Source organism: Oncorhynchus clarkii, chromosome 19 (genome assembly GCF_045791955.1).
Source record: "Oncorhynchus clarkii lewisi isolate Uvic-CL-2024 chromosome 19, UVic_Ocla_1.0, whole genome shotgun sequence".
NCBI classification, from domain to species: Eukaryota; Metazoa; Chordata; class Actinopteri; order Salmoniformes; family Salmonidae; genus Oncorhynchus; species Oncorhynchus clarkii.
Genome location: NC_092165.1, coordinates 32,467,641 through 32,494,390, shown reverse-complemented (window position 1 = coordinate 32,494,390; position 26,750 = coordinate 32,467,641). Strand labels below are relative to the sequence as shown.

General features: G+C 42.9%; 1 protein-coding gene across 2 annotated transcripts in view; it reads left to right on the top strand.

Moving 5' to 3' along the window:
• The window catches only part of LOC139375052 (A kinase (PRKA) anchor protein 6), a 181,932-nt gene that overhangs the window by 16,345 nt on the left and 138,837 nt on the right, over positions 1-26,750 (top strand). The window contains exons 2-3 of one of the 2 annotated variants that reach the window (XM_071116434.1): positions 1,658-2,050; positions 18,897-19,148. In XM_071116434.1, coding sequence (XP_070972535.1) covers positions 1,703-2,050; positions 18,897-19,148 — 600 coding nt within the window. In that variant the 5' untranslated portion in view covers positions 1,658-1,702. Of the gene's footprint in view, positions 1-1,657; positions 2,051-14,735; positions 14,961-18,896; positions 19,149-26,750 lie in introns of those variants that run through there. The other variant, XM_071116435.1, reaches the window with a different exon arrangement.

Sequence of the window (26,750 nt, the reverse complement as noted above, 5' to 3'; positions counted from 1 at the left end):
TTTTCTTTGATAAAATCCATTTTTATAGCTTAAATCGAAACATTTTGTAACCTGTTTGTGCCGTGAATTCCATCTCTATACATTTTTTACGGAGCATTCGACTTAATTACACACAGTAAAGAATCGTTTATCTAGTCATGGTTGGTTTCAGTGCATTCCTCTGGATGTTTGCAACACAGCCAAACGTGATAGTTTTTTTTGCGGGGAGTATTGACCGAAGTGAACTGATTTGAAGACAACGAGCAATGACTACCTTGCGCACCAATAATTTTAGCGAAGCTTCGTTGATTGTCTGTATTTCTGCCCAATGATCTTCTTGAAATCTAGCTGGGTAGATAGCCAATGAGCTGAGGTAAACGCCAGTATGTAATGGTTTTGGGTTGGACCACCATTCCTTGTTTGTAAATGTACATGTAACGAACTCCATTCTCGCCTTGACTATCAGAGGAGTTGCTGTGACGCTTATTACGCGCAGCAGTATTTTGGAAAGTTGTATTTTCAACGATTTCATTGAAGACATGGCGAATAAATCAGGTGTGAAGGTGCACCGGAGACACCGTGCGCAGATCCGGCGCAGGATATCCTGGGCCGAAGAGACGCACTAGAGACCAGGAGCGCTGAGCCGGCACAATCTGGTGGATGTGGGCTGTGGATGCATATCGGAGCATGGTGCCTGAAGGGTCACACGCTCCTCAAAGCGACTGTCTTGCTCCAGACTCCAACCCCTCCAAACTCTTTCGTCCTTCTCCACTGTCAACCACTCCTCGCTCAAACGGTCCAAGAATTCCTCCTCGGTCTCGGACTCACCCATCAGCAGCACCCCCCCGCCTCTCAGGTTTCCGTCATGTCCTCTCCTCCTGATCACGCTGCTTGGTCCGTTTGTGGATCTTCTGTTACGTCCGTCGTTGGAATGAGACCAAGGTGCAGCGTGGTAGGCGTACATTTGTCTTTTTTATTAAATGACACCCGAAAAAAGAAAAAAAATACAAAACAAACGTAAAGTTCTGCAGGCTCACCAGCAACTATGCAAAAACAAGATCCCACAACTTAAGGTGGGAAAATGGGCTGCCTAAGTATGATCCCCAATCAGAGACAACAAAAAACAGCTGCCTCTGATTGGGAACCATACTAGGTTAACAAAGAAATAGAAACATAGATTTGCCCACCCAAGTCACACCCTGACCTAACCAAATAGAGAATAAACAAGGCTCTCTAAGGTCAGGGCATGACACAGACAGACAGACAGTCAGACAGTTAGGCAGTTAATGTGGGTGGTTTGTGCACATTGTTGGGTCTAACTTTTCCCATGTCTTAAGATAATATTAGAATATGGTCATACGCTCCCCCACAAGACAGCGAGCTGAGCTGTCTGATTAAGAAGCTCTCATTGGTATCTGTAGCTGCTAATATTAGACATCTGGTTGTAGAACGATGGCTGATTTATTCCCCAGCAGAGCATGAAAGGAACTGCTTATGGATTTGCATCTGAAATTACCCAATTGGCTTCTCTCAGTATAAATTAAACATTCTCTGGCAGCTCTACAGTTACTAATTAATGTTTCTGTCCTTCCTTCCTTCCTTCCTTCCTTCCTTCCTTCCTTCCGCCCTGTCCTCCCCACCTCCCTTCATCCATCTCTCTCCCTCTGTCTCTCTGCAGCTGATTGAGAACGGATCTAGCTGTAGGATCTAGCTGTTATTCACCATGATCGCTGCTGTGTCTCCCATGGCCTGTGAGGCTGTCTCGCCCATGATCACCTCCATCACGCCCACCCTGGAGTCCAGCCCTAAAGAGGAGGAGGAGGCAGGCCTCAGCCCCAGCCAGGGTGGTCTCTGTGGGGAAGGTCTGGCCCAGGAGAGGGACCCGGCCCAGAGGTATCAGAACAAAAAGCCCCCTCCCCTGCACACAGGGGCGGACTGGAAGGTGGTGCTGCACCTGCCTGAGATCGAGACGTGGCTGAGGGCCACTACTGAGAGGGTCCGGGACCTCACATACTCTGTCCACCAGGACTCAGTCAACAAACACGTGGACGTGCATCTAGTGCAGCTGAAGGTGAGTGGGCCTCCACACACTATATACTCTCATCTCATATTCTGGTTTCAGACGGCCTAGTAGCAAGGAACTACCCTGGGCCCGTGGTCACAAAGTGTCTCAGAAAGGCAATGGTGATCTATGGTTGATTTTCACTTTTGAATAAGATTATATGGACAGGGAGATCAGCACTCCTACTCTGAGACCCTTTATGAATATGGGCCCCGGTCCAGATCTGTTTGTGCTGTCTTGGTCCTGAGGTCATTGTCGTTGCCAGACAACAGACCTCACAAACTGATCTGGGACCAGGTTAGCAAAGAACACCGTCAAGTGCAGAATTGTCCAAAATTGGCTTCCCGAGTGGCGCAGTGGTCTAAGGCACTGCATTGCAGTGCTAGCTGTGCCACTAGAGATTCTGGGTTCGAATCCAGGCTCTGTCACAGCAGGCCAGGACCTGGAGACCCATGGGACGGCGTACAATTGGCCCAGCGTCGTCCGGGTTAGGGGAGGGTTTGGCCGGCTGGGATGTCCTTTTCCCATCGCGCACTAGCGACTCCTGTGGCGGGCCGGGCGCAGTGCACACTGACACGGTCGCCAGGTGTACAGTGTTTCCTCAGACACATTGGCTCCCGGGTTAAGTGAGCATTGTGTCAACAATCAGTGCGACTTGGTTGGGTTGTGTTTTGGAGGACGCACGGCTCTTGACCTTCGCCTCTCCCGAGTCCGTACGAGAGTTGAAGAGACGAGACAAGACTGTAACCACCAATTGGATACCACGAAAAAGGGGTAAAAAATAAAATACAAAATGATTTGTCCAACATCACGTATAGTGACCCTGTAGGAGGAAGATGTAATTAGATGTAATGAGGGGAGCTGTACCTTCTCAGTAGCCTTGGAGCTGGACTGGTGGAGCACTATGTAGGGAATAGGATGCCATTTGGGACGTAGCCTCAATGTTGAGAATCCCTTCTCCCTCCTACCCCAGCACAGCCAGTCCAGGCTGGGGCTGTGGATGATGTGTGCTGATGATTTTGCAGATAGCAGCTATTTTGAAGAAAGTTTTACGTGCAATGATTGTTGTGTGGTTGTTTTATCTGCCTTAGTTGAATGCATTGATTGTATTGTTGAATGCATTGATTGTATTGTTGAATGCATTGAAGTTGCTATTGTTTCATGACTAAAATATAAGGGTGAAAGTAGGCTACTGGGTTGATCAGTGACTGGCTGATCAATCAGCCGATGGTCTTATTGGATTCTGTTAGAAGGTCATGGTGGACCAGCCCTCAACCCTCTAATTAAACAGGAAATAGAGGAACAGAATTAGTTCAGCCAGCCAGCCTCAAAGCACTGGGAAGACTCAATATGAGTCTCAAATGGCACCCTATTCCCAAGTGCACTACTTTTGACCAGAGCCCTATGGGCCCTTATTTGGGTTGCAATTTCTGAGGCTGGTAACTCTAATGAACTTATCCTCTGCAGCAGAGGTAACTCTGAGTCTTCCTTTCCTGTGGCGGTCCTCATGAGAGCCAGTTTCATCATAGCGCTTGATGGTTTTTGCGACTGCACTTGAAGAAACTTTCAAAGTTCTTGAAATTGTTCGGATTGACTGACCTTCATCTCTTAAAGTAATGATGGACTGCAGTTTCTCTTTGCTTATTTGAGCCGTTCTTGCCATAATATGAACTTGGTATTTTACCAAATAGGGCTATCTTCTGTATTCCAACCCTACCTTGTCAACACAACTGATTGGCTCAAACAAATTAACTTTTTAGCAAGGCACAGCTGTTAATTGAAATGCATTCCAGGTGACTACCTCAAGAAGCTGGTTGAGAGAATACCAAGAGTGTGCAAAGCTGTCATCAAGGCAAAGGGGGGCTAGATTTGAATAATCTCAAATAAAAAATATATTTGGATTTGTTTAACACTTTTTTGGTTACTACATACACTACCGTTCAAAAGTATGGGGTAATTTAGAAATGTCCTTGTTTTTGAAAGAGAAGCACATTTTCTGTCCATTAAAATAACATACAATTGATCAGAAATACAGTGTAGACATTGTTAATGTTGTAAATGACTCTTGTGGGGCGGCAGGGTAGCCTAGTGGTTAGAGCGTTGGACTAGTAACCGGAAGGTTGCGAGTTCAAACCCCCGAGCTGACAAGGTACAAATCTGTCGTTCTGCCCCTGAACAGGCAGTTAACCCACTGTTCCCAGGCCGTCATTGAAAATAAGAATTTGTTCTTAACTGACTTGCCTGGTTAAATAAAGGTAAAATAAAAATAAATAAAATAAATTGTAGCTGAAAACGGCAGATTTTTAATGGAATATCTACATAGGCGTACAGAGGCCCATTATCAGCAACCCTCACTCCTGTGTTCCAATGGCACGTTGTGTTAGCTATCCAAGTTTATAATTTTTAAAGGCTAATTGATCATTAGAAAACACTTTTGCAATTATGTTAGCACAGCTGAAAACTGTAGTCCTGATTAAAGAAGCAATAAAACTGGCCTTGGAACACAGGAGTGATGGTTGCTGATAATGGGCCTCTGTATGCCTATGTAGATATTCCATGCCGTTTCCAGCTACAATAGTTATTTACAACATTAACAATGTCTACACCGTTTTTCTGATCAATTTTATATTATTGTAATGGACAAAAAAATGTGCTTTTCTTTAAAAAACAAGGACATTTCTAAGTGACCCCAAACTTTTGAATGGTAGTGTGCATGTGTTATTTCATAGTACTGATGTCTTCACTATTATTGTATAATGTAGAAAATAGTAAAAACAAAAGAAAACCCTTGAATGAGTTGGTGTGTCCAAACTTGAGTGCAAAATGTCAGAAATCTACTCTGCTGACTTGTTTCTATTACACTCCCGGATGGTAACAAGTATAGAAACAGCTTACTAGTGTACTTCTCAACATGGTGGCTTAGATGTAATGTACAGTATATCCAGTCTGTCTTTAGTCTGTGTAGTAAGTCTGGTTCAAATCAACATGTGCTTTTAGCCAACTCCCCTGAGTATCGTTGTCATACCATACTAATGCCATACATGTACAGCAAAACAGTCATAATCAGAGTAGTCAAAACACACTCAGACAGGACAGACAGTTGGTAGACAGTTGGAAGACATTGACAGGCGCTCCCGTAACTGTCGTACAACCTAAACCACCGGTCTGTCTCTCTCCTCTCTGTGTGGATATCACAAACAGACTGACAGTGTTGAAAGCTCATCTGTGGACTGTGATATATATATATATATATATAGAAATGTTTCTGTCAGTGTGCCTGCTCACTAATCCTCCTCAATAATCACCTCACCATAAGACGCCATTTGCGACACCACAGACCCTGATGATGTAGGCTAATGTTGGTATGAATGGTGCTAATAGGTGGACGTTACTTATCTCTTTTCAGCCTGTGTCCTCTCAATCATAATAGACCGTCTTCAGGGGGAGCCTTGTCACTCTGTACACTATATAGAGACTGAGTACGAGTATTAGATTGTATGAAGGATACAGAGGACACACAATGTGAATGATGTAATGTCTCAAGTAGAAAAGATGCCTGATACCGTGTCTGTGTACACATTACTGAGGTGTTTTAGTTTAGAATCATCTCCGTGAAGTGATGCATCATAGGTAGGCTACTACATTTACCTGAAAATATCCTGAAGAAGGATTATGGTAGATTTGGTTACATAAGTATACAGTATTCTATTTATTGTTTTGACAAAAGACGGTTGCCTTAGAATAGTGTTAATGGGGGGAACAGCATTACACCTGTGTTTATAGATGGATGTGGGCTCTGGTCAAAAAGGATTTACCATAAGGCTCTGGTCAAAAGTAGTGCACTATATAGGGAATAGGGTGCCATTTGGGATGTATACTTTGTCAATAGTGTGCCTGCATGAAGGATCAAAGGCAAATGAAATGACCATGCCTAAATTGTTCAAACTGTACCCTTCCATAATCCCTTCCTAACCCCAGAGTTGTGTCTTTGGCTATGCCGGATTAAGTGATATGACATGGCACAAAATAATATTTATAGAACTGTTATCTTCCGAAGAAACTCTTAAAGACTTAGTAATATTTTACATCAATAGCAGTCAATATTAATCGTGACCTTATTTCAGTCTCATCTGAAAGTAGTAAATTCTTGGTTCTTCACGAACCCTGGCTAACAAGTTGAATCAGCAATACAAAATTGGGTTTAATCACACAAAATTACATATACACAAAATTAATCATACCTTGATTACAAATTATGTCATAAAGGAAAACGTCCCTAGCGGACGGAACAGATATGACAGTTGGTTACACAAAGAAAGTGGGTTGGGTTTGAGTGAAAGAGCGGGAAGGCTGAAGAACAAAGGGAGAAGCGATGTCTCTATCGGGCCGTAGGCAGCTACTCTATCGTAAATACAGAATCTTATGCATTCTAAATTACCGCCCATTTGGAAAAGGAAAATTAAATTAATATTTACTCTGATCTGCGCTTCGGTAGGTTGGTCGTAGATGCTGGTCGTGTTGGCAAACAGAGATCTTCCTGTCCTCGGAAGAATGTCTCTGGTGGTGAATTGGATACATTGTAGTAACGTTGTTGTGTGGTAGACGGGATACTCGGTCTGTTCTTTCCTAGCTGCTGTTGCTAACTCAACGGCTAGGAGGTATCACTTCTGTAGTGAATAAGAGTTCAAAGTTCATACCATTCGCAACCAAAGCTCACGCTGAGGTTGGTTTCGTTCTGTAGTTATTATCTGAATCGTTCTGACATCGGATCGTCATCCTAATATACCCGGAACCGCTATTATATTGTCGTCAAGGCTTTATATAGGAAGGGAGAGGAGGGCGTGTTTCATAGTTTATAACCAATGTCTCTTCACGTGGGCGGGCCACTGAGTCGGGCCTAATTCACTCATGAAAACCCAATTCTCACATTTTAGAAACTAAAATCACATTTCATCCCCTCACAAATAATTTCATATTCAAACATTTAAATTGCACAACAATTCCATGTGAATCTGATAGCTATAATGTGTAGACTTTCCTATCATTGACTTTCCTATCATTGATGATGTCTCATCTCATGACAACCGAACTGACATCATATTCATTAAGTACCAACACATATGTTCATGGTTGGATTACCAAAATATGGTTCATTTCCCCCCACCTTCTGATGTTCCCAGAATCTCTATGTTAACCAAGGGATTTTCAATAGTCACATCAGTAGGGTAGAGAGAGGAAAAAGGGGGGGAGAGGTATTTATGACTGTCATAAACCTACCCCCAGGCCAGCGTCATGACACTAGTCTTGGATAATGTAATCCCTATTCAGTCAATTTTGCACTTTTCAATTCATATCACTTCAGCATGAATGGACAAATGGCCATCTCTCTTATCAATGCCTATCTTTGAGTATTAACTTTTAGACAGTAAAGTTGGTCCTTTGTTAAAATGCAGTCTTTGTGAACAGTTTTAGTGCAGGAGCTAATGCTGGTGTTTATTACTAGATTCATTATGGTAGAGTGAGATGCTCTCCAGTGGCTAACCCCTGGGGCTTAATGCTGTGCTGCCTGGCTGGCTGGCTGGCTGGCTGCCTGGCTGGCTGCTATTATCTTGCTCATCCCCACCTGCTGAGATGTTCCCGCTAATCACTGGGCATATTTTATGTGGGATTGAGATTCACGTCATAGATTATCATTGGGGCTTGTGCTGCACAAATGGGAGAGGCCCATGTCACTCTGATAATAGAGTTTAGAGATTATAATAGAGATTACATTTCATGTATAGAGCATCCGCACTAAAGACATTGCTTAGAAAATAGACGTTTTTATGCTTTTTTAAAAACAAAAGTTTGGTCAGTGTGTGTCTCTTATACAATCACAGCTAACATTGAGACTTCTGCTGCAGGAATGGGAGAGGGGCGAGGCCCATGTTATTGTGTGACTAAGTGAAACACACAGAGAGAGTGGACGATGCTAGCTAGTCTCCCTGATGGTGTGAGGTCTTTATATAGCCCTTCCTCTCCTCTCTGCTGTTTCTGGATACTGTGAATAAAACATGCCTTTGGCGTGACAAAGAAAGGGAAGGCTTCCTGTTAGAACACACACACACACAAACACACACACTCACAAACTGCAGCATCATCTCTAAGAGCTTTCACCTCTCGTAAGGTTATCTCTGTTTACGCACCGAAATATTCACAGGGAGAAAGAAAAGGCAGTAAGAGAGAGAGTGTGTGTGTCCGTGTGTGTGTGTGCTCCATTTGTCCTGTTAGTGCTGCTGAGTCATCATGTATTCCAGTTTTTGGACCAGTCAGAGAGGCGTAGTCAGTCCAACTGTCCCAACCTTCACTTTGACCTTTGGCATTATAAAGGACCCACTGGTGACCTGAAACTTTGGACCACCTTCCCCAACCTTTCAGTCGATGGATAGTCTAGCTGAACTCGGTGCCTGGGTCTGAAATGGCATGTAGTACACTACTTTCGACCAGGGAATGGAAGTAGTGCACCCTATAGGAAACAGAGTGCCATTTCGGATGCACCCATGCTTGCTTACAGACAGACCTCTCCATTCTCTAGCTGAAGCTGTGCATTGTCTGTCTGGAGAATGCTGAACATGTGACATCCTGAGTCAGTGTCTGGTCCTGTATTCACAAAGCGTCTCAGGGTAGGATCGCTGATCTAGGATCACTGATCTAGGATCGGTTTTGCCTTTCACGTCGTAATGAACAAGACAAGGAGGACCTGACCCTAGATCAGCTCTTTGAGATGCATTGTGGATACAGGCCCTTGTTGTGAGAGTGAGTGACTGATCTCTTTGTTGCGGTGGTTGGCTTCCTATGAGAAAGTGACGCAGACCAGTTGACGTATTGCCTGGCCAGGGCTCCACTGCCTCTTGCTCTGTGTGTCATTGATAACGTTGTGTTCCCAGCTAAATATTTTCTCCTCAAACAAGAGTACAATGGTCTTGCTGCTCTCAAAGGTGTCTTACAACAGAGATGAAGACGTTGCGTTGTTGATATGGTATGTGTTTCTTGAGGACACCCGTAGCGGTGAAACTAGTATGCAGTTATGAAGCTGTAATAGTATTGAATAGAAGGTATTTAAATGAGCGTTGTGGTTCAAATGTAGATGGCGGGAATTGCGGTTGATCTACTGTTTGATCTTGAGACGATCAGAAATTATCCATGTCATACGTTTCTCTTTAGAGGCATTTCTATAGCACTCTCTTTCTCACTCTCAGCTGTTATAGGGGATGACATCATGCTTTTTCATCTGCCAATCCTGTTATTGGCCCAGTAGGTTTCATTTCCTCCTCTGTGCCTTTCAGTCAAATCTCTTAATCTCCCCTCAAATCTCCCTCCATCTATTTAAAACGTACCGTTAGAACCCAAGACCTGACCAACATCTCCACTGTAAGCAATATGCTGTAACATCAGACACAGGACATTCTGTTAGTTGCATCCTGGGGACTATTCCTATTTCTAACTGGGTCTTTCAGGATGAGCGTGTCTGTTTTGATTCAATGTCTGTTTGGGTTCATTGGTAAAGTCTGCCATCTAGTGGGGTTTGGTGGACATGTTACAATGTTATAATATTCACTTTTCATCATTCCAGTAGGTGGCACATCTGAAGACCGACAGACAATTGATTTTGACTGAATTTGAAACTTCACTTTGATATTTTAACTTTGAAATAGAATCATGTGCACTGTATCTGAATTGACTGAATTGTACTGTACACAAAGAATGTTGATGCTGAAATGTTTATTGTCTACTACTGTTTATATGTACAGTTGAAGTCGGAAGTTTACATACACCTTAGCCAAATACACTGCTCAAAAACACTAAAATAACACATCCTAGATCTGAATGAATGAAATATTCTTATTAAATACTTTTCTCTTTACATAGTTGAATGTGCTGACAACAAAATCACACAAATGATCAATGGAAATCAAATTTATCAACCCATGGAGGTCTGGATTTGGAGTCACACTCAAAATTAAAGTGGAAAACCACACTACAGGCTGATCCAACTTTGATGTAATGTCCTTAAAACAAGTCAAAATGTGTGTGTGGCCTCCACGTTCCTGTATGACCTCCCTACAACGCCTGGGCATGCTCCTGATGAGGTGGCGGATGGTCTCCTGAGGGATCTCCTCCCAGACCTGGACTAAAGCATCCGCCAACTCCTGGACAGACATGATGTCCCAGATGTGCTCAATTGGATTCAGGTCTGGGGAACGGGCGGGTCAGTACATAGTATCAATGCCTTCCTCTTGCAGGAACTGCTGACACACTCCAGCCACATGAGGTCTAGCATTGTCTTGCATTAGGAGGAACCTAGGGCCAACCGCACCAGCATATGGTCTCATAAGGGGTCTGAGGATCTCATCTCGGTACCTAATGGCAGTCAGGCTACCTCTGGCGAGCACATGGAGGGCTGTGCGGCCCCCCAAAGAAATGCCACCCCACACCATGACTGACCCACCGCCAAACCGGTCATGCTGGAGGATGTTGCAGGCAGCAGAACGTTCTCCACGGCAGCTCCAGACTCTGTCACGTCTGTCACATGTGCTCAGTGTGAACCTGCTTTCATCTGTGAAGAGCACAGGGCGCCAGTGGCGAATTTGCCAATCTTGGTGTTCTCTGGCAAATGCCAAACGTCTTGCACAGTGTTGGGCTGTAAGCACAACCCCCACCTGTGGACTTCAGGCCCTCATACCACCCTCATGGAGTCTGTTTCTGACCGTTTGTGCAGACACATGCACATTTGTGGCCTGCTGGAGGTCATTTTGCAGGGCTTTGGCAGTGCTCCTCCTGCTCCTCCTTGCACAAAGGCGGAGGTAGCGGTCCTGCTGCTGGGTTGTTGCCCTCCTACGGCCTCCACGTCTCCTGATGTACTGTCCTGTCTCCTGGTAGCGCCTCCATGCTCTGGACACTACGCTGACAGACACAGTAAACCTTCTTGCCACAGTTCGTATTGATGTGCCATCCTGGATGAGCTGCACTACCTGAGCCACTTGTGTGGGTTGTAGACTCTGTCTCACGCTACCACTAGAGTGAAAGCACCACCAGCATTCAAAAGTGACCAAAACATCAGCCAGGAAGCATAGGAACTAAGAAGTGGTCTGTGGTCACCACCTGCAGAACCACTCCTTTATTGGGGGTGTCTCGCTAATTGCCTATAATTTCCACCTGTTGTCTATTCCATTTGCACAACAGCATGTGAAATTTATTGTCAATCAGTGTTGTGTAAGTTTACAGTTTGATTTCACAGAAGTGTGATTGACTTACATTGTGTTGTTTAAGTGTTCCCTTTAATTTGTTGAGCAGTGTACATTTAAACTCAGTTTTTCACAATTCCTGACATTTAATCCTAATAAAAATTCCCTATCTTAGGTCAGTTAGGATCACCACTTTATTTTAAGAATGTGAAATGTCAGAATAATAGTAGAGAGAATGATTTATTTCAGCTTTTACTTATTTCATCACATTCCCAGTGGGTCAGAAATTTACATACACTCAATTAGTATTTGGTAGCATTGCCTTTAAATTGTTTAACTTGGGTCAAACGTTTCGGGTAGCCTTCCACAAGCTTCCCACAATAGGTGGGGTGAATTTTGGCCCATTCCTCCTGACAGAGCTGGTGTAACTGAGTCAGGTTTGTAGGCCCCCTTGCTCGCACACACTTTTTCAGTTCTGCCCACAAATTTCTATAGGATTAAGGTCAGGGCTTTGTGGTGGCCACTCCAATACCTTGACTTTGTTGTCCTTAAGCCATTTTGCCACAACTTTGGAAGTATGCTTGGGGTCATTGTCCATTTGGAATACCCATTTGCGACCAAGCTTTAACTTCCTGACTGATGTCTTGAGATGTTGCTTCAATATATCCACATCATTTTCCTACCTCATGAAGCCATCTATTTTGTGAAGTGCACCAGTCCCTCCTGCAGCAAAGCACCCCCACAACATGATGCTATCAACCCCATGCTTCGCGGTTGGGATGGTGTTCTTCGGCTTGCAAGCCTCCTCCTTTTTCCTCCAAACATAACAATGGTCATTATGTCCAAACAGTTCTATTTTTGTTTCATCAGTCAGAGGACATTTCTCCAAAAAGTACAATCTTTGTCCCCATGTGCAGTAGCAAACCATAGTCTGGCTTTTTTATGGCGGTTTTGGAGCAGTGGCTTCTTCCTTGCTGAGCGGCCTTTCAGGTTATATATATAGGACTTGTTTTACTGTGGATATAGATACTTTTGTACCTGTTTCCTCCAGCATCTTCACACGGTCCTTTGGTGTTGTTCTGGGATTGATTTGCACTTTTCGCACCAAAGTACGTTCATCTCTAGGAGACAGAACTTCCTGAGTGGTGTGACGGCTGCGTGGTCCCATGGTGTTTATACTTGCGTACTATTGTTTGTACAGATGAACGTGGTACCTTCAGGCGTTTGGATATTGCTCCCAAGGATGAACCAGACTTGTTGAGGTCTACAATTTGTTCTGAGGTCTTGGCTGATTTCTTTTGATTTTCCTATGATGTCAAACAAAGAGGCACTGAGTTTGAAGGTAGGCCTTGAAATACATCCACAGGTACACTTCCAATTGGCTCAAATTATGTCAATTAGCCTATCAGAAGCTTATAATGCCATGACACCATTTTCTGGAATTTTCCAAGCTGTTTAAAGGCACAGTCAACTTAGTGAATGTAAACTTCTGACCCACTGGAATTTTGATACAGTGAATTATAAGTTAAATAATCTGTCTGTAAACAAAAAAAAATGTAATTACTTGTGTCATGCACAAAGTAGATGTCCTATCCGACTTGCAAAAACTATAGTTTGTTAACAAGAAATTTGTGGAGTGGTTGAAAAATTAGTTTTAATGACTCCAACCTAAGTGTATGTAAACTTCAGACTTCAACTGTAGAGCTCCATGAATAATTATAGCACACAGATGCCCATTCATCATTCCATATCTAATGTTCTCTCCTGATTTTTGCATTACCCTTTCAAGGATTACCTTTGTGACTGTTTAAAGGTCTGCTAAAAAAGACTACGTTCTAGCATCTATCCCCATCATCCCAGCCTGCGCTTCCTGCATCTCTGCCCTTGTCTGCTGTCTATATTTAGGAGGCCTGTCTTTGTCCTGACCTTGCCATTGTATCATGGAAGAGTTATTCAGTTAAAACCATGGAACATAGACCCTGGTGGAGCCAGCCCATGACAGTTATGATAAAGATACAAGTAAAGGATTGACCCTCTGCGTATAACTTGATTAAATGGACCGCTTAAGCAATCTGTTATGCTACAAGACTTGACATCATGGTGATGGGTGAGAAATGAAGGAGGTTGTTACTATAGTGATACTTTCATTGTGTGTTTGGAAAGAATTCTGCTGTAGACAATATGTGAGTGAAGGGAAGTCGATGTTTAGACTGCCCTTAGGTGTTACATAGCTGTTATATCACCCAGTCTCAGTCATAGAGCCTCGCTTAGACCTGGCAACTGCATGTAGCGTGTGTGTGTGTGTGTGTGTGTGTGTGTGTGTGTGTGTGTGTGTGTGTGTGTGTGTGTGTGTGTGTGTGTGTGTGTGTGTGTGTGTGTGTGTGTGTGTGTGTGTGTGAAGAGAGAGAAACACAGCCTAGTAATGTGATCACACACTTTCCAATACACGCACGCACGCACACACACACCGGCGCAGACATACAGAGACGCCTCAGTGGGAGACAGTTCAAACTCCCACAGTTTTATTTATACTCTAGGATCAGTGTTCAACGAGGTGGCTTGCAGCTGTTTGTAAAACTGTATTTCTAGTGATGTAATCCCAGCGCCGTGGAGAATCCCAGGAATTCAACCATCTCATGTCTCTCTGCAGCAAGTGTGTGTGTGTGTGTGCTTTTGCATGCAGATCTGGCTTTGTGAGGTTGTGTGTGCTTCCATTGGTATTGCTGGTAAAGGCTAGTTTATGGTGTTTGGCTAGCTGCGTACCTTTAGTTAGCAACATTAACACCCTGTTAGTTCAGGCTCCACAAAGGAAAAGCTACGTTACTACTGAGGGCGCCAATGGCAAAACATGTGGTAACAATGTTATTTGTTATAAACTGGATGGTTCGAGCCCTGAATGCTGATTGGCTGTATACCATGGGCATATCAGGCTGTATACCACAGGTATGACAAAACATGTATTTTTACTCTTCTAATTACGTTGGTAACCATTTTATAATAACAATAAGGCACCTCGGGGGTTTGTGATATATGTCCAATATACCCCGGCTAAGGGCTGTGTCCAGGCACTCCGCGTTGCATCGTGCGAAAGAACAACACTTAGCCGCGGTATATTGGCCATATACCACACCCCCTCGGGCCTTATTGCTTAATTATAGCATGTACAGAGATTGCTTGCACAAACCTGCCATGTAGTATAAGAGATGTGTGATGTCGCCTTCTACCGTTTTGCATGAACTTCTTTGCAAAGTTATGCAACAACATTTGAAACAAGTGATTTAACAAACAAGGACTAGAATCACAGGGCATTAGAAATGACTCAGATACCCTTGAACTCCCCCTACACCCCCTCTACACCCCACCCACTGCCCCCTGTGGCAGCTGCACCCACTTGGCGGGGGGGTTGGGTTAACTCAGAGAGGAGGGTGAGGTCAAAGCCTAAAATAACCCCCCTAGTGTTGTGAGAGGGGAGGGAGCCCAACCCTGTCCTTCTCCTCCAGTGAGAGATTCGGGTCAGTGTGGATAGAGAGAGACACTCACACCAACCAGAACCTTCTACATGATAGACAAGCTCTGATACCAGTAGTCAGAGGTACTGAACACAGCTAGACAGTACTGGTTGACTTTGCTTTGAATGAAACTTTCATCAGAATAGTGTAGAGGAAAACCCAGAGACTATCTCACGTCTGTGACAGGTAAGGCTGTCTAGAACTGTTGGATTTGGACAATATGTGAAGGAATTGTTAATGAATGGGTTGTATAACCACATGATCTTTGAACAGGATGTGTTTTGTAAAGAGGCCTCTGGACAATATTTGATTCGGAATGGTCAGATAATCTTGATGGTGGTTACTGTGTTTGGGGATAGTTAACGTTATCGCAATTACAGTGGACTTTATACTAGTGAACAAAAGTGTGTGTGTGTGTGTGCTTTTGTCATCAAAGTCAGTCGTGAGCATGCTGCAAAGTGACAGCAGTACAATACCTTTAAACAGCAGCGGTGAAATGTCATGAGTTTCTTTTAAGTAGCTTCAATTATTCAACATCTTTTCAAATGCTAACCAGAGCCATAGGGTATTCACTTTGAAGAGTTGCTTTTAATTCATGATGTTTTTGTCTGTTATCTTGTGAATATAAATCTGCTGCGTATCGAAGACCCATACATAACTAATTGCATTGGATTTGTATGTCTTTGTAGCAATTGTGTGGTTAGTAATAATAGGACATATTGCATAGCTGATAACACTTAGACATGATAGTTTCACCTTATATGCCCTATTGACAGGTTAGCTGACGGGTCATGCAGATACTTTAATGGAGCGTTTCCTGTGTTAGCTGGAGGTGTACTGCTGTTGAAAGACTTACCAGGAAATACATTTTATGATCCTTCCCTGATATTTTGACCCATTCTGTATTCCCCTGTGACCAGTACTGTACTGTATGTTTATTTTGGAGTTGAGTGGAGCCCAGTCAATCGATGGTAGTGGTGCGTTGGCTATGTGTTTGACCTACATTCAGAGATGCCGTGTTATTTGGAGACCAGGAAGCGACAGAGCCAAGATACCTCTGGCACAGGAACCACAGCCATGTTCTGTTGTTAGACCTGTTGTTATGGAGACCCTGCCTGCCTGGCGCTGGGGTACAGGACAGGTCAAGAGCATGTTCAATTCAGTTTTTTCCTGATCTAAATAGAGCCTAGGGCTTTGGCGGTCATTCCATTTTGTCTGCTGGTTGTTGTCATGTAAAAGCCTCTCAGTCTCGCGATAATTGACCGCTAATTAACATAAACATGTTTAGCATCTCCAGGCCTCCACACATACACGCTTTTGGAACATCTACATTAAACAAAAGTATAATTCATCAATTTATTATACACCATCACAATAAATCCATGATTCATTCTAGGCAGGTCTAAAGAGACATTATGATAGGAAGAAAATTGATTCCAGAAGAGCAGAATATGAGTTGGTCTACTGTATGTTATCTGGCTATGCTCCATGCCATGGGCTGTAGGCTTGTTCATTTAGCAGACAAGATATGCTAATAAGTCCTGTGACATTATTTTATTTTATAGTAAGAAGAATATTATTGAACTTAGATTAATAAAAAGGATATTTTTCCCAGCAAGTGCGCATATGAAGTGACTATGTTGAGTGTAAAAGTGATCATTTGAAACAGGTCCTGTATGCTAGATTTAGAGTTATTTGGCAACTTTGGTTGTGAATGATACAAACCTTAGAATGTCTTAGAAATCAAGACATATATGGGCTGCATGATGCGACTGATGATTTGAGAAAGTTGCAAAAAAAGCTTGCTCTCTTAAAAACACTATACTGTTTTGATGATAAGTGTTTGTGATTTTCGATTGCATTTTGCATTGATTTAAGAGTGGTTAGAGAGACAATAGAGCCATGAGTACCAGGCCATTAGGACCTGATGGTACTACCAACGTATGTTCAGAGTGCATAAAAGGAGATTACCGTGAACAGTCACAAAGAATTTAACTGCGGTCAGCGGCCTAGCCTACTGCGGCCTAACCTACTGCTGCCTAACCTACTGCTGTTATGATAATCTCCTCAATAACCTTCCACTCTGATGTAAACAACTTTCAGTTGTTTCCTGGTAGGAATCTGGTCTGGTGTTAGGGTAGGAGGGCATCTGTCAAAGTGTTGGGTAGGAACGCATCTGTCATAGTGAGTCAGCAGCTGATTCCAACACTGTCCCCGAGTCTCACCCCAGGACTGGTGGAGGGGGTAAAGGTCAACCAGAGCCTGACTAAACAGATGCGCCAAACGTGGGCTGTGGTGCTGCAGTAGAAACTAATTTATTCAATATCAGTAATATCACTACTGTAAGGAAGTATTATCCAAGATGGCTGCCATATTGAAACCCCTTAGAACAAGGCTCCGGGGTGAAGTTGTCCCTAGGTACAAATCTAGGGTGAGTTTCCTCTCCCCAAATCCTAACCTTAACTGTTAGTGAGAGAATGTCAAAATTGACTCAAGATCACTGTCTTGGCGAAACTTCACCCTAGTCCTTGAACTAGAGGAAAGAGGAAGAGGAAGTGGCTCTCTTGGAGATGAGATGTCTCAGCAGTATTTTCAGCAGCAGAGCTGAGGGTGAGAAGAGGTTTTAAGAAGGCTGTTGGAAGGCTGAAATTAGCATCTTAATATTAAATTGCCCTGCCCATCCCAGCCTGCATTGTGCCCTCAGCACCATGGTGACAGGGTGGGAGTTAGGCAGGCTTAGACAGACATTATTATTCTGTTCCTGAGATAGACCAGTATTACCCTGGGTGTCGCTGCACTGACATGCTGCCAGTCCTCCCCTTCGTTTCATATCAAATATCATTCATCGTTTGCCTGTAATAAGTAAATGGGGCAGTATTGTGTATGATTGTGTTGCTGTAGTGTGTAATTGGCCCGAAGGGAATATATTTATTCAGTAACTTTTCAGTGTTCAGTACAGTATCTGAATCAGTTTCTCCTATCATCATTGCTACAGTTATCCACTGTCTGTCACTGCATATACAGTACAGAGGAGGCTGGTCGGAGGAGATATATGAGGACGGGCTCATTTTAATGCCTGGAATGGAATAAATGGGTATGGTACCAAACACATCAAACACACGGAAACAACAGGTTTGACTCTGTTCCATTACAATGAGCCCGTCCTCCTATAGCTCATCCTACCAGCCTCCTCTGGTACAGTATGAGTCTGGCTTGACAGTCCAGTCCTGGCCAGGCTGGGCCAGCAGCTGTGGTAGGGAGGGGCTGGGTGGGACGGGGTCAGTTGTCATGGAGTTGTCATTGTGCCGAGGCTGACCAGTTAGGTCCAGATCAGACGAGCTGTCACTGGTACATTTGGTATTCGCGCCCTATTGAATGCTGACTATGTCCATGCAACCATGTTGTCAGTACTAACCATGAGCCACCTGCTTCTATTCAGGAAATGGTTAGCATTGGCTAAGAGTCATATGCTACCGTGGAAGTGGATGGTGCCATCAGTAATGGTAGGCCATGGTTGTCTATGTGTTCTCAAGGGTATCCATTTTCTCTGCAATGTGCGCTATGTGTAGATATAAATACTCCATTCTTTTGTGACTTTGACTCATATTTTAAAGATGGAACTTAATGACTTAATCGTCACCTGCTTCTGCTTTTACTGTCCTGGCAGTGGGACTCACAATCCTAACATGTTTGTCTGCTCCGTATTGAGTCTGATAACTTCCAAGTTTATTTCGAGATTTTTAGTTGTTGTTGTTGTAGTTCAGCATATGCAAAGACTTCTCATCTCAGGATTGATTTCTCTCCGGTTCTCTTAAAAGCTATGTGACATGCCGAGTCCACTTCAGGGTGCGTACACTGGCAGCCTATAGATACTTTGATTGAAATGTGTACGTTTTGTATTGCGTGAAAAAGAGTGAGCTAACAGTTACATTAGTGATGTCATTCCTGTGTAATTACATCTGTAAGTGTAACAAGTATTGTGGTACATAGTGAAAACTCGTTGTTATACTGCAAGTTTATTTTGTAGTTGAGCATATAAAAACACTTGTCTTTGTAGGAGATGTTAGGATTTCTTTCTCTCTGGTTCTCTTAAAAATCGTGTGTGTGTGTGTGTGTGTGTAGGACATTTGCGAGGACATCTCGGACCATGTAGAGCAGATCCACGCGTTGCTGGAGACCGAGTTCTCCCTGAAGCTGCTGTCCTACTCTGTGAACATCATCGTGGACATCCGCAGTGTCCAGCTGCTGTGGCACCAGCTCCGTGTCTCTGTCCTGGTACTGAAGGAGAGGCTGCTGCAGGGCCTCCAGGACTCCAACGGAAACTACACCCGACAGACAGACATCCTCCAGGCCTTCTCCCAGGACCACGACCAGGTAAATAGTACACACAACCTCTGCTACAACTGTACATGTACTACTACTGTACAGTTCTACACAACTATAGCTAACCTGAACTACACCCGACAGATTTATATAGGCTACACAACCCTGGCATGCACTAGTCTACAATACACACAACAGCTTCTTGTTTGGGGGGGGTTTCATTTTTTTATTGAATAAGCATAAAGAACACTTGTACAAAATGATAATGGGAAATTAAACAATTGATTGAAAGATACAGTGCCTTGCGAAAGTATTCGGCCCCCTTGAACTTTGCGACGTTTTGCCACATTTCAGGCTTCAAACATAAAGATATAAAACTGTATTTTTTGTGAAGAATCAACAACAAGTGGGACACAATCATGAAGTGGAACGACATTTATTGGATATTTCAAACTTTTTTAACAAATCAAAAACTGAAAAATTGGGCGTGCAAAATTATTCAGCCCCCTTAAGTTAATACTTTGTAGCGCCACCTTTTGCTGCGATTACAGCTGTAAGTCGCTTGGGGTATGTCTCTATCAGTTTTGCACATCGAGAGACTGACATTTTTTCCCATTCCTCCTTGCAAAACAGCTCGAGCTCAGTGAGGTTGGATGGAGAGCATTTGTGAACAGCAGTTTTCAGTTCTTTCCACAGATTCTCGATTGGATTCAGGTCTGGACTTTGACTTGGCCATTCTAACACCTGGATATGTTTATTTTTGAACCATTCCATTGTAGATTTTGCTTTATGTTTTGGATCATTGTCTTGTTGGAAGACAAATCTCCGTCCCAGTCTCAGGTCTTTTGCAGACTCCATCGGGTTTTCTTCCAGAATGGTCCTGTATTTGGCTCCATCCATCTTCCCATCAATTTTAACCATCTTCCCTGTCCCTGCTGAAGAAAAGCAGGCCCAAACCATGATGCTGCCACCACCATGTTTGACAGTGGGGATGGTGTGTTCAGCTGTGTTGCTTTTACGCCAAACATAACGTTTTGCATTGTTGCCAAAAAGTTCAATTTTGGTTTCATCTGACCAGAGCACCTTCTTCCACATGTTTGGTGTGTCTCCCAGGTGGCTTGTGGCAAACTTTAAACGACACTTTTTATGGATATCTTTAAGAAATGGCTTTCTTCTTGCCACTCTTCCATAAAGGCCAGATTTGTCTGATTGTTGTCCTATGGACAGAGTCTCCCACCTCAGCTGTAGATCTCTGCAGTTCATCCAGAGTGATCATGGGCCTCTTGGCTGCATCTCTGATCAGTCTTCTCCTTGTATGAGCTGAAAGTTTAGAGGGACGGCCAGGTCTTGGTAGATTTGCAGTGGTCTAATACTCCTTCCATTTCAATATTATCGCTTGCACAGTGCTCCTTGGGATGTTTAAAGCTTGGGAAATCTTTTTGTATCCAAATCCGGCTTTAAACTTCTTCACAACAGTTTCTCGGACCTGCCTGGTGTGTTCCTTGTTCTTCATGATGCTCTCTGTGCTTTTAACGGACCTCTGAGACTATCACAGTGCAGGTGCATTTATACGGAGACTTGATTACACACAGGTGGACTGTATTTATCATCATTAGTCATTTAGGTCAACATTGGATCATTCAGAGATCCTCACTGAACTTCTGGAGAGAGTTTGCTGCACTGAAAGTAAAGGGGCTGAATAATTTTGCACGCCCAATTTTTCAGTTTTTGATTTGTTAAAAAAGTTTGAAATATCCAATAAATGTCGTTCCACTTCATGATTGTGTCCCACTTGTTGTTGATTCTTCACAAAAAAATACAGTTTTATATCTTTATGTTTGAAGCCTGAAATGTGGCAAAAGGTCGCAAAGTTCAAGGGGGCCGAATACTTTCGCAAGGCACTGTACATTTGTACAGTATGGTATCCAGTTCATAAATCTCTGTTCCTCTTCGTTATTAATGATCACCAGGTCTGCAAGTTTTGGCTTGACTGGTGACATCCCCCGGCGGTTTAAGTTAATATAGTAGACCAATAAAAAACTACAACTAAAACAAAATCACTTTGGCAGGTAAAAAAAAAAAAGAGAGAGAGAGTTACAAACCTCTCTGCCAATAACAGCTAGCTTATTTTTCAGATTATATATCCCAGTCCCTCCCCACTCAGGGCATGCCCAGACAGTCCTAGCAAAATTATGGCTTGAGAAATAGTTTTTTGCTTCTTTTTTTTAAACAATTTTATGGAAAACTATTACAGTAAGGTACTTAATTGTTACCCAGAAATTATGTTATATTGAGATAAAAACATCTGCATTGGGGCTTTAAAGCTTCTGCATCCTTGGAAATAGTTAGTGAGTTGACTACCCATCCACATCACTCTGGCCAAAAGCCACACCCACTAGTGTTTCTTCTCCAGGATGAGTCTGAATTTGCTTTCCTCCTTGACGTCTTGTAGAATGTGAAAACATTCTGGTCATTCTGATTGGTCCCAAAAACCAATGGGTTGGGCCAGAGACGGGTTACACAAATCATGAATGACGTCATTGGCTTTGATACTCTGATTGGTTAGAGATGATCCAATCGCTTATGAGTTGGTTTTGTACAATTCCCCTCATTTTGACATCAGCACAAACACCTTCTAGGACGGCAGTTTCCGACTGAATGCATGGAGCGATCGATAGAGCAGCGGAATTATGAGGCGTTAAGAAAATATATACGAAACTGTCTAATCAGGTTGAGCCGTTCTATCTCTCTCTGTAACTGGTCTCGCTCCTCAGTGCAGTTGGTCTTGAGGAGAGACATCTGGCTTTCTCTCTGGCTGATGTCCTTGGAGTAGTAGTAGGAGTGTAGTCAGAGCGATCAGTATCAAAACACTCCGTAGACCCTGTCCCACCACAGTCAGGTAAATACCGCCTCCCCCCTCGCCTCTCCAGACTCCGAGGGAGTTGAACCCTAATTCTCTGGCCCACTCTCTGGTGACCCCAGGTTCACCTGACTGCTCCTCGGGGGTGTCAGGATTGGCGTGCACATTATCAAACACTCTGTTTGAGGGTAGGTTTTTGTCTTTGTCTGGGGTATCTGTCCTCTGTCCTCTGCTATGTATTCATAGCAGCATCTTTATACTGTTTCATTTCACTCATTGAGCAACTAAATAGTGTTTGTAGGTGGGTGGTTTTCTTGTGAAAGGGATTCAGTGATTCAGGCCTCACCTTTTTCCCTCATAGTTTGTGTTTGTGACTACTCTTTAAAGCAGAGATGGGTTTGAGGCTGTTTTAACTCCAGTGAGTTGGAACACAGGAGGGATGGCTGCTGATAATGGGCCTCTGTACGCCTATGTAGATATTCTGTAAAAATAAATCTGCCGTTTCCAGCTACAATAGTCATTTACAACATTAACAATGTCTACACTGTATTTCGGATCATTTTGATGTTATTTTAATGGACAAAAAAAAAAGTGGTTTTCTTTCAAAAACAAGGAAATGTCGAAGTGACCCCAAACTTTTGAACGGTAGTGGATATGGCGGGCAGCTGTGCAACAGACCTCTTAAAGGGTCAATGTCGTCTTAAAAGGGCAATGAAATGCTTTGTAATAGATTCAAACAAACAAATATTTGTTGAATGAATAGTAATTCATAATGATGTATACTGTGCATTCGGAAAGTATTCCAACCCCTTGACTTTTCCCACATTTTGTTACATTACAGCTTTATTCTAAAATAGATTAAATACACACTTTTCCTCATCAATCTACACACAATACCCCATAATGACAAATAAAAAGGCACATGACAGCCCGCTTGGAGTTTGCCCAAAGGCACCTAAAGGACTCTCGGACCATGAGAAACAAGATTCTCCGGTCTGAATGCCAAGCGTCACATCTGGAGGAAACCTGGCACCATCCCTACGGTGAAGCATGGTGGTGACAGCATCATTTTGTGGTGATGTTTTTCAGCAGCAAGGACTGGGAGACTAGTCAGGATCGAGGGAAAGATGTACGGATAAAAGTACAAAGAGATCCTTGATGACAACCTGCTCCAAGACCTCAGACTGGGGCGAAGGTTCACATTCCAACAGAACAATGACCCTAAGCACACAGCCAAGACAATGCAGGAGTGGCTTCGGGACAAGTCTCTGAATGTCGTTGAGTGGGCCAGCCAGAGCCCAGACTTGAACCTGATCGAACATTTCTGGAGAGACCTGAAAATAGCTGTGCAGCAACGCTCCCCATTAAACCTGACAGAGATTGAGAAAAATGGGTGTGCCAAATACAGGTGTATACAGGTGTGCCAAGCTTGTAACGTCATACTCAAGAAGTCTCGAGTCTGTAATCGCTGCCAAAGGTGCTTCAACAAAGTACTGAGTAAAGGGTACGAATACCTATGTAAATGTTATATTTCACTTTTAATAAATTTGCTAAAATTGATAACCTGTTTTTGCTTTGTGATTATGGGGTTTTGTGTGTAAATTGATGAGGGAAAAAACTATTTAATCCATTTTAGAATTAGGCTGTAACATAACTGTAACGATGTGCGCTGAGAGTCGGGAAGCAAGTTCAGGGAGTGAGTGTTTAAATAAATAAACACAACATAATACAAAATAAGAAACACGAACAATGCACAGATATAACACAGAAACAGAAACCATAAAGCCTGGGGAAGGAACCAAAGGAAGTGACATATATAGGGAAGGTAATCAGGGAGGTGATGGAGTCCAGGTGAGTCTGATGATGCGCAGGTGTGCGTAATGATGGTGACAGGTGTGCGCCACAACGAGCAGCCTGGTGACCTAGAGGCCAGATCAGGAGCACACGTGACAGTAACAAAATATGGAAAAAGTGAAGGGGTCTGAATACTTCCCAAATGCACCCTTACTTTTTAAAATCTATTTAACCTTTATTTAACTAGGCAAGTCGGTTAAGAACAAATACAATGGCCTACACCGGCCAAACCCGGACAAAGCTGGGTAAATTGTGCGCTGCTGTCACGGCCATTAAAAGAACTGGACCAAGGTGCAGCATGGTGAGCGTACATTTTCTCTTTTAATCAAAATGACGCCGACAAAACAATAAACAATACAAAACAAACCGTGAATCTTAAGGCTTTGTGCCATCAAACAAAGTTAACTTCTCACAAACACAGGTGGAAAAAAGGGTACCTAAGTATGGTTCCCAATCAGAGACAACGATAGACAGCTGTCCCTGATTGAGAACCATACCCGGCCAAAACCTAGAAATAGAAAATCATAGAAACACAAAACAGAATGCCCACCCCAACTCACGCCCTGACCAAACCAAAATAGAGACAATGAAAAGGATCTCTAAGGTCAGGGCATGACAGCCGCCCTATGGGACTCCCAATCACAGCCGGTTGTGATACAGCCTGGATTCGAACCAGGGTGTCTGTAGTGACACCTCTAGCACTGAGATACAGTGCCTTAGACTGCTGCCCTAGACTGCTGCCCCACTTGGAAGCTCCACAGCTACTTCCCAATGCTATGCCTGTAGCTGCTGGCAAAGTAATTCAAAGCCTATACTTCATCACTCAGGATGTAACTTTCCAGTGCTACTATTTTTACCATATTATGTTGTTATTAAAACTAAATCAGACAACCCCATAGCTTACCTATTTACAGATTTGGCTTGTTGTGTGTTCTATGCAAGATAAATATTCCTCTCCGGCCGCATTCACGTTGCAAGAGCCATACTGACAAGCAGTAAATGTACTACAATTTGTGGGAAAACACTTTTGTAAATAGTTTTGGCAAAGGTATTTTGAAAGCAGTTTTGGCCTTTGTTAAAAAAGAGGGGGATCCCAGTTTTACATTGCTACCACGCTTATTTCTCTACTCCTTCAATTGCGCGTGAAATTGAGTTTCAAGCATGGTTAAGGGGCAGCTGTGCAACAGAGCTCTTAAAGGGGCAACATGAAAGGGGAAGTTACATGAAAGGGGAAGTTAATTTGGCCTCAGAAATCGATCTGAGCTCTACTTAAGATTCAGTCAACATTTTTTTTCTCTTTTCTTTAACCATAATTCCCTGAAAAATAAAAATAAACCAAAAAGTGTTTTTTTTCTTCTTCACAAAAGTAGTGCAAAGGGCCTTTAAAACTCTGGGTTTTGTGGACCGATACACCCATTCTGCAACTAACTGCAGCTCTTTGTTAAGCTGTGGTAGCTGACGTGTATAGTGTTGAGTCATCAGCATACATAGACACACAGGCTTTACTCAGAGCCAGTGGCAAGTCATTAGTAAAGATTGAAAAAAGTAAGGGGCCTAGACTGCTGCCCTGGGGAATGACTGACTCTACCTGGATTTTCTTGGAGAGACTTCCATTAAAGAACACCCTCTGTGTTCTGTTAGACCGGTATCTCTCAATCCACAATATAGCAGAGGATGCAAAGTCATAACACATATGTTTTTCCAGCAGCAGATTATGATCGATAATATCAAAAGCTGCACTGAAGTCTAACAGAACAGCTCCCACAATCTTATCAATTTATCTCTGCCAATCATCCGTCATTTGTGTCAGTACGTACATGTTGAGTGCCCTTCCCTATAAGCTTGCTGAAAGAATGTTGTTAATTTGTTTACTGTGAAATAGCATTGTACCTGGTCCAACAGATACATTTTTTTCTCCAAAAGTTTACTAAGTGTTGGTAGCAAGCTGATTGGTCGGCTGTTTGAACCAGTAAAGGGTGCTTTGCTATTCTTGGTAAGCGGAATGACGTTTGCTTCCCTCCAGGTCTAAGGACAAAAACTTTCCTGTAGGCTTAGATTGAAGAGCACAAGACGATCTCAAAAAGCACAAGACAATCTCAGATTGTTCTGAAATCATTTCTGTAGTTAGAAACAGATAAGATTAGCATTCCTGAACATTTTTTTTGTTGAAAGATAAATTGAATATTGCAAAATTAAGCTAATTGATTGTACCCAAATTGGCCAATTAACTTTTCATTTTTTAGCACCATATGGTCAGAACCTGGTAATATCAGGATGTATGATGGGAAATTAACCTAACAACTTCAATGACTGATTACTCTGAACAGTGGGGAAAACCATCACCAAATTCCCTGAAAATACATTGCATAGGTTGATTAAACAATTCTCCAAGTCACAGCTTCATACTTCTTGACAAACATAGAGAACTGATACTGCATATTGGCCATTGGGGTGGGCTTGTTGTGGGGGGTCTGTGGGTGGCTTTTAACCATTTATTCCTCACTTCTTAATCATTATTAAGAAGAGTTTTGGGCCAGATCTGAAGTTGGGTACTATATTTATTGAATATTATATGCATCCTATAAATTGAAATCGCCAAGTTGGGTGCCATCAATGAACTTTATTTCTTAGAGTTCAAATTGTCTTTCAATAAAATGTTGCAGGAATGCTTATCTGTTTCTGTCTAACAACAGAATCCATTTCAGAAAAATCTGAGATGGTGGGTGTGGCTTGCTGAAATAAAATGGAAAGACCCAGATGGTAAATAGGAGTGTCAATATAGTCCGGTAACATCCTCAGTAATTCTCCATTCAAGTTGTCAGTACCAAGGGCCTCATTTATCTACGTGCATGCGCACAACTTCGAGGACGCTTGATCAACTGTATTTCAAGCAAATAGGCTTATTGTTCGTTTGGGGGATTTTTATTTGTTTATTTATT